The sequence below is a fragment of the Nicotiana tomentosiformis genome, chromosome 6 (assembly GCF_000390325.3).
Source record: "Nicotiana tomentosiformis chromosome 6, ASM39032v3, whole genome shotgun sequence".
NCBI classification, from domain to species: Eukaryota; Viridiplantae; Streptophyta; class Magnoliopsida; order Solanales; family Solanaceae; genus Nicotiana; species Nicotiana tomentosiformis.
This window is the reverse complement of record NC_090817.1, coordinates 92,920,310-92,929,349: the sequence shown is the minus strand read 5'-3', so window position 1 is coordinate 92,929,349 and position 9,040 is coordinate 92,920,310. Positions and strand designations below refer to the sequence as shown.

The 9,040-nt window shown below is 35.5% G+C and overlaps 1 protein-coding gene across 1 annotated transcript; it reads right to left on the bottom strand.

Annotated features, from left to right (window-relative positions):
* Positions 1 to 177: 177 nt before the first annotated feature.
* Positions 178 to 1,535, bottom strand: LOC104099022 (uncharacterized). Its single transcript, XM_009605889.4, has 2 exons — positions 1,337 to 1,535; positions 178 to 752 (listed from the first exon to the last, which is right to left on the bottom strand). The coding sequence occupies exons 1-2, from the start codon at positions 1,467 to 1,469 to the stop codon at positions 385 to 387; spliced, it is 501 nt and encodes a 166-aa protein (XP_009604184.1). The 5' UTR covers positions 1,470 to 1,535; the 3' UTR covers positions 178 to 384.
* Positions 1,536 to 9,040: the final 7,505 nt, after the last annotated feature.

Genomic DNA, 9,040 nt, shown 5'->3' with positions numbered 1-9,040 from the left:
TGTTTCCATGGCTCAAACCCGTGACCTCCTGGTTACATTGACAACAACTTTACCAGTTACGCCAAGGGTCCCGTCCCTTCGAAAGAATCATATAACATCACATCCAAAAAAGCAAATTAATATATGTGAAAACACCCAACTTTAGTTCTGGTTAGTTACTAATCAAGTTGCTACACATACTAACAAACCAAGTCCTTGCAAATAAGTACTACACATGAACATTACACAATATTCTACAGCCAAACCTATATAAACATATTATAGACATATGTTTATATTTAATATTTATATAAAAGACTGCTCTCTCCTTCCACTTAATTTCCCACATTCTCTAATTAATCATAAGGAGATTAGCTAGCTATAATACTTAAAAGAGTGGAATACTTAAGGTATGCCAATGATGGGGATGAAAGGGATATAATAGCTAGTTGGTGCAAGTCCCCACTCCTTTGGAACTGGTAGATCAATAGTCTTGGATGAACCAAACTTTGAGTAATTTGTGTAGAATTTTAAGGGTTTAGAGATTGTGTAGGAACTATCATCTTCTTGAGACTTGACAACTGTTGGGTCTGTGTCTTTTTTTGAAACAAATAGCTGCTTAGGACCTCCAAGAATCTTGGCATAGCAAATGTGTGCAGCTGTTGATGTTGGTGTAGTGTCAAAGGGAAGGTTTGTCTCAAAAGAGCCATCTTCTTCTGTTGTAGCCATGGCCAATGTTTTCACCTGGTTACACTTCACTGAAACCTTAATTCCTGGGGTGAAAATATGATACTATAAATTAGAATGTCCAGAACTTCATTGCTTCTTTTTAATTAACTAAAAACACTACTGTTTCCGTGTTTCTTGCTCAAATAATGCAAAGAAGATTGATACCATAATTTATTTGATGGCACTAGTTAATATTGCGTCGCATAACCAGCTCCAAAATAAAGTCAATAAAGTTAGATAACACCCTTGACCTAGTTAAAACATATTTCCTTTTTCCTTTAGAACAGCATGTATTTTGACTGAAATATGTTTTTGATAAAATATTTTTGCAGTGTTGGATTACTTCCCATTAAGTTGGAATAATGACTTCTACTCATTTATAGACGAAAATCATTCTCCTATGCAAATATCTCAACTTTTACTCTATATCGCTTCAACCAACACTTACCAGCAAAGATATAATCCCAAAAACAGATAGATTTTTGAAGATAAAATATTTTCCTTCATACCAAACACAAATAAGTAAAACATTTACCAGCATTCTCTAAAGGATGGAAAAACAACTGCAAACATCAATAGTCTAGGTTGTAACTCAAGTTATCTGCTTGAATAGGAAAAGAAACTAAACCTGAGAGATCAGAATGCTGGTTGCAGTCTAGGCAAGTGACAGAACCTTTCAAGACATGGCAAGAGGAAAACTGAAGGGTGGCAACAGCCAAAGTGATGAATAGTGCAAATCCAAGCTGATAAGATGGTGCCATTGAAGCTTGCTAGCTAGTAGTACAAACTGTAATGGAACTTAGGATTAGTATACCTATAAAAATAAAAATGAGGATGCAAAAACATTCTATAAATAGAGTAGCAAGTAGTCCATGAGAAACAGTAAATGAAAGGGTCCCCAAAGTCTGAGTTGGTAGTTGGAATCACTTAACAAGTGCAGGCTCATAAATTCTCTTTACTGTTGCTGGCTAGTCTTTGGGAATTCAAACAGAACTACACTACATTTCCTCTAACTCCTTACTTTCAAATTATTCTCCATATTTGTATGTCTTTTATGGGTTTTGCACATGGTTTGAGAGACACATCTAATAAGCTTAATCACAAAAGCTTTTACCTAAACTACCGTGTCTTTATTTTATATATGTCTCTTAAACGTCTCACTTACTTAATTGTCCATTAATTGGAGTAGTACACTTAGGATGAATTTGTAAAGGAAATATTTTTTTACAAATGGTCCTTGTTTTTCTTAAAACGTCAAACATATATTTTGAAACATAAATAATTTACGAAGTAGGAATTGCTTTGACGATGTTAATACTCTAGTATCATGGTGAATTTGATGCCATTGAAGTTTACCAGCTAGTTCAGATTTTAATGGATATGGCCGGTAGTGTAATGGTAAAAACTTCTCGGTGTTTGAATCAAACCAATAGACGATGTATGATACGTGTTAATGCATAGTCTTCTATCACTTAATTAACCACGGTTAATTTATCAATACTTTGATCTCATTAAATCACTTAACTTCAGTAAATTGATCAAGGAAGTTTGTTCTTTGTTGTATACACCCGGGACAAGTAAATTTTTAATAACCATAACATAATGTAGTTATCGCACCATATAGCAAGCACTAGGTTACATTTATCTTTGGGTAAAGTTAATCCGTTTCCACTCCATAAAATAGGAGAGAGATTGTGGTGTTACGGTATTATGCGACTAAGAGTGGCAAGTGGGCCGGTCCAGGTTTCCACTCCATAAAATAGGAGAGAGATTGTGGTATTACGGTATTATGGGACTAAGGGTGGCAAGTGGGTCGGTCCAGGACCGGGACCGGCCTGGGACCGCGGACCAAACAGTCTTCTAGGCCTAAACCGGTTAGAATCGTTTACGTGGACCTGGTCCGATCTTCCGGGTCGGTTCTTCACTTTAGGACCGCTAGGCCCGGGATCGGACCGGTCCTTGGCGGGCCCAAAGGGTCCCAACGGTCAAAATTCAAATAAAAAAACTTGCATGTTGGGCTTTGAAAAATTTGGCCGTTGGCATTTAAAAAATAGTCGTTGGCTATTTACAAAATAGCCATTTAATCCTCCCCTCCCCTCCCCCCCAACTTTGTTTTAACCCCAAACTTTTTATAATTACACTTTTCCCTATTTTCAACTATAAATACCCCCTCATTCTTTCATTTTTCTCACAAAATCATCAATCTCTCTCTAATTTTCTCCTATAATTGCTACTATTGCTTATTTTATTGTTACAATTTGTGAAAAAATTATGAAGTTGGTGAATTGAAGTATTCAAGTCTTCAACGATAAGCAATTTTCAACAAGTTGTTCGTCAATTCAGTAAACTCGTTCCAATTCATAATTTTTAATATTATAGTTTTGTTTGTTTTATTTATTTTCTATTATTTGATTAATTAAGATGGCTTCCTTAAAAAAATATTTTGGTAAAAATAAGAAAAAATTCAAGAGTGGCGAATCTAGTGGCCAATCTGTTCCTTCTCCACTGCCCCCGGCTCCCCGACCCAAACCCCATATCCGTCCTACACTTGCTATTCTTGATAGCGATAATAGTTTATTACAATTTACTCAGAGTCAATTTTTCCATAATGTTGGAGCTGGTGAACAATTAGACCATGAATTAATGAATAATGTTTATTCTAATCCAACTATTGATGAAAATGATGAGGAGGAAATAGATTTTGATGAAACTCAACCGGATGACGATACACCCACTAGTCCTGCTCCTGAAGTTAACCCAACTAGTAATAATCCAAATGATGCCCTGTCTGATACTCCTGTTAATGCCCCTACTTTTTCTAGACAACGTACCAAACAGACAGAAACATCTCTTGTTTGGCCATTTTTTACTCAACTAATTCTACAAAATAAGGCTAAGTGTAAAACTTGTGGCAAAGAGTTAGCTTTTAAATATTTTGGAGGTCTGGGGGGGGAGGGTGTCTAGATAAAGTCAAATATCTTCGTTCCAAAACTTTTACATGTATGAAAGTTTAGTTGTTGCATATGAATATAGAAACCCCATAAACTCAACATTTAATGCTCATGTAAGTGATGACGATGAACACCTTACAAATGCGGATTGGGCTAATGTTAAAATGCTTGTAGATTTTTTAGAAAAATTTCATATTGCTACAAATAAATTTTCTGGGCAATATTATCCTACTATTTCTAACTGTTTAGTTTATATTGCAGAACTTGCAAATTTGTTTGCTCATTTTTCAGAGGGTGGGAAAATCTATAAACTTGCTATTGATTCTATGAGAAAAAAGTTTAAAAAATATTTTTTCCCTATTCCCCCTATTTTTAGTGTTGCTGCTTTGTTAAATCCTTGTATGAAATTAGGAGGTCCTCAATTTTGGTATGAAATTGTTTATAAAGGTTTAGCACTTGAAGATGAGGAGTTGTCTAAACTTCCGGAAGCAATAGCCTCAATTAGAATAAATGCTCAAACTATTTATAATGCTTATCAAGTTGCATTAGATCATGCTAGACCAAATGTACCAACTCGTTCTTCTTCTGATTCTCAATCATCTAAAAGAACTGCGGGGGTAAGAGCACTTAGTGCTTGGGTAGGGTTTAAGGATTCTCAAGGTTCTAGTAGTAGTGATTTTTCACAACTAAATGAGCTTGAAGTTTATTTGTCATAGGGAATTGAAGAAGTGAATCTCGACGATTCCTTTAATATTTTGGAATGGTGGAAGGACAAAGAAAAACACTTTCCGATTCTTTCAAGGATGGCCCGAGACATTTTAACTATTCAAACTTCAACAGTGGCATCGGAGAGCGCTTTCAGTCAAGCAAGACTTCATCTCGGTGATTATAGAGCGTCTATGAGGGAGAGCTTGAAAAAATCAGTACTTTTTAGAGATTGGATCTGTTCGAAAAGAAGAAATTTTGGAGTTGCTGAATCACAACCAGAGGCAGACGAAGCTTACGAAGAAATGCTAGCTGAATTTGCGGAGGATGTTGCTTCGCCCGGAAACGGTGATGACCAAGCTTCTTTTCCGCCACCACCAACGGAAATTCCTCTGGACCTTGATGGATTTATGAAGTTTGTAAGAGATACCATGTAACTTGTATGAACACAAATTAGTATGTATTATGTAACTTGTATTTTGGCACATCTTGATTAGTTTTTTTTTTCTTTCTCAATAGTGGTATTAGCACCTTGTTGTGCTTATTCCATAGGGAGGAGGAAGACTAAGAAAGATATTGTCATATTTTTTTAATGCAATAATAAAATTATAACGTATTGCTTTGAATATCTCTTTATAATATTTTTATCTTTAAATTTGAATTAAAAATTTTAGGTCACAATTCTATAACAAAATCTACAAGTAATTGCATTAGATATTTTTATTAATATTTTTTTTCTCTCTAATTTCTATAAAAAAAATTTTTAAAAAGTATCAGTTGGGCCCACTTAGCCTGCGGGCCGGGACCGTTTAGCCCGGGACCATTAGTTCGTGAACCCGGTCTGATTCCTACAAAAAGATCATCAGAACCGGGACCGTTTGGACCGGCCCACTTAGACCCGGGACTGGCCCACTTGACACCCTTATATGGGACAAAGGTTTTAGCACATTTATAATAGTGCTAACGGCTAACATTTCATGAATTACTAGCTAAAATATCATGGATCGATACATGCGTCATTATTTGTTGTTTGAAATCTCTGGCTTATGATAAACTGCAGGGTGGATAAATACCCAACCACATAGGTGGTTGTTCTTGAACCGCTTGAATTAATTGGAGGAGAGTTTAGAACTTTATTTCATATCTGCAGATACGTACAATGAAATCTTGTATATACACATGGCAGTTGGTCTTTCTTTCCCCATCAATAGGACGCATTTACTCCGAAGCCATACTATTTTTCTACAAGGACGTTTATCTTTACTGCCTCTCATCATCTAGAGATCAGCTCATAAATGCTTGAGAAGTAACCGAAATCATTAATCGAATCAATGACTTATTGGCTTATTGATATTGGATTATCGGGGTAATGAACGGTGAACGGATTGAAATTTTTTAATTAATGGCTTAACGGTTTGGGGGCGGATTACTCAATTTTCTTATCGGATAAACCGTTAACCCGTTAAAATTTTTTATATTTACACTTTCCTATGGATCTTGAAGTAGCAAGAACTCCGAAGACTCGATGTCCATTCCAATTTATAATTTTTCCACCCGAATTTTCAATTCTATCCAGCTCATTAGGTCTATTAGGATGCGTACAGAAAGTCAGTCAATAAAACCACCCATAAAAAAAAATCCATTTCAATATTATACCATTTTTTTAAATTTGGTCTAGCCGATAAATCACCCGATAATCGTTAATCCGATACCAATCCGCCTGTTGTCTTATTGGATGGCTAGCAGATTACAACATTTATAATCCGATAACCGATAAGCCGAACCGTTAAGTATAATTATCTGCCCGATCCGCCCGATAAGCATCCCTAATCCTAACACGGGTTCACAACAACTCAATAACTTTTGCCCGAAGTCTGTATATGTATTAAAAAATTTACTAAATATTTATTATTGTATATTACCTTGAGATATCTCAGAACCCATAAACTTCAAATCCTAAATTCAGTTGTGTCTACAAATTCCTCATGCAAATTTTCCTGCCAATTTTTTTTTTTTACACATAAAAACAAAGTTTAGATTAGGGGTGGACGTCGGTCGGTTCGGTTCGGTTTGTGATTTTAATAACCAAAACCGAACCAAAATATTTTCGGTGCGATTTGGTGCGGCTATTTTCGGTTTTATTTTTTGATTTTTTATTTTTGATTTTATTTTTCGGTGCTAATGTAACAATACGTGTCACATCCATTTATGTGGTGTTATCCTTCATCCAATTTGTTACTGTACATTAGATTCCTAATGATTCAATGAGACATTTTACTTCACTAATAACAAGTGATGCCATCTTTTGTACTGAACTATTTTTGCATTGCCCAAGTGGTCTGCTAATTCATCTATGTTTTGTGACCGTTCTAACAGTTGTATTTTATCCTATGTGGTGCTGTCAAACATGGTCAATTGGAGGAGAATCCGTAACGTATGATAACGTTTTAATTCTATATCTGGATTCTAGTTTTATATTCCCCACAAATTTGGTAGCATAAGAAAAGGGTAGTTAAACTGAAGCTAGAAATTGAGAAGAGCTTCATGAGTTTCCTTATTTTCTTTTGTTTTTCTTTTTTCTTTTAGCTAACAAGATGACTGACAAAGGCAACTAACATGGGAACGAGGGCTAAGAAGGATATATCCCTTTTATGGTGAGAAACAAACACGACAAATCTGTCGAGAAAAACTAATGAAAATAGAAAAATCTAACAGGTCATTGGTAGAAGAAACTCTTAGCTTCTCCCTAAAAGATTTCCTAGTTGAATTGTTTAGATACCCTTCTTTTAAAGTGACTTGATGTGAAACAATCACTTAAACTTTTTAAAAATTAGTGACCGGTAGTTGTTTCAGAAAATTTAACAAGAAGTTGACTAGTTATCTGATTAGCTTTAGTTGTGTACTTGTCATTTAACATATTTTTAATGATAGGGGGTTTTTGGCAATGAAACCCATACCCGAATACCAAATTTTAAAAAAATATTAACCGCAAACCGATCGAAAAATCGAACAAACCAAACCGAATAAATTAAAATTATCGGTTCGGTCGATTTTTTCGGGTTGGTCGTTATTATGCCCCTAGTTTAGATTACTTTCCACAAAGATTTGCAAGTAAATGGATGAAATCCGTACTTCAAATCTTAGTATTTTAAGAAGGGAATGACATATCATACTAGTGGTTTTAGAAGCGTTCAGTACTGCTTCTCTATAGTTTCAGAAACTTTAATTCCCTTCAAAATAAGAACATAATAATCATTCCCATCTAAAAGTACTTGTTAAAAGAAAATATTTAAATGGATTTTGGTAGTGATGGGAGAACCAAAAATTGGATTACCACTTAACTACTCAAGCAGTGGAGAAACTCTATACTCACGTTCTCTAAGATATACAAAGCATGACCAACTTATGGAGACGCAGACGTTAGTTTTCAAGGGTACGTCTTTTATTTTGGTCGGCTTCCTTTCTGCAAATAACTTGAATAGCTAGGATTCGGGGTGACAATTTGAGCCCAAATCCATTTGACTCGCCTTACCCTCCAAAGTTGGCCATTCATTTTTTTTTTTGGGACAATAATCTATGAATATTAACATAACAATTTTTTACAAACTGAAGAGCATCTAGAGTCCCAGGAGAGTGCCCGGTACATATAGACCTCAGGAAGAAAAATAACTAAGAATACACATGAACTAACTACAAAAATCTATTTACAACACTTGACACCTCCTAGCTTTCCTCGATGTTGTTGGGTTCCGTGTCCTTGGCAGGCTCGACCATTGGAGAGCTGTTCATTACCAATCTTTTTTTCTCGATCTGGACCAAACTCCGACTTCTTTTTTAGCCTTGGCTCGGAAGAGGTCAGCCTTTGGGCCCGTATTAGAAGGGAATCTTGGTTTTTTTAATTATAAAAGAAACCCCAAGAGTTATGTTTTATTCCCGAAGAGATGTTTGATCTCCCTAGTCTAGGGACTTCTTGCAAGGGCAACACTTGACACCTCCTAGCTTTACTCGATGTTGCTTTCATGCTGATACTCTCTTTAAGTTCTTCATGTATCTGTTCTATACTAAATTCTGTGTTCACAGTCACTTGCCCCATACCCCACTTGTGTAATTTCACTGGATTTGATTGATAGAGAGTCACTTGCCTAAAAATGTTTCAGTTTCTAGCTTGCCATGTATGGTAGACCATGACACCAAGTATGGCTGCTGCTGCTACTTTTCTAAACTGCCTCCAATATCTGCTTCTTATCCACCGCAAACTCTCATTAATAGGCTTTGGTGGAAAGTTGATACCAGACCAATTTGTCAGTGCTCCCCTTATGGTAGTAATCCAACTACACTCTGCAAATAAGTGTTGATGTGTTTCTGGAACTCAACCCATCTAAAATTAGGCTGATTTTTAGTCCAAATTGATCCACGAGTAACTTTACTAAAATATCTTAAAAATAATTCTTTTTTGTTTAAGATGTTATATATGACCATAACAAAAGAAAAAAAGTGTTATTTGATTATTAAACAATTTATAAGAAAATAATACGTATTAATTAAAGTTTGATAAGAGTTTGGTGGACTATGACCCAACTTTTAACCATCTTGATCCAGCACATTTCGGTCCAAGTAACTTTTAGACGGGTCAATTGATTAAGTCTAATCCGCCCATCAATACCCTTAGTTTGGAT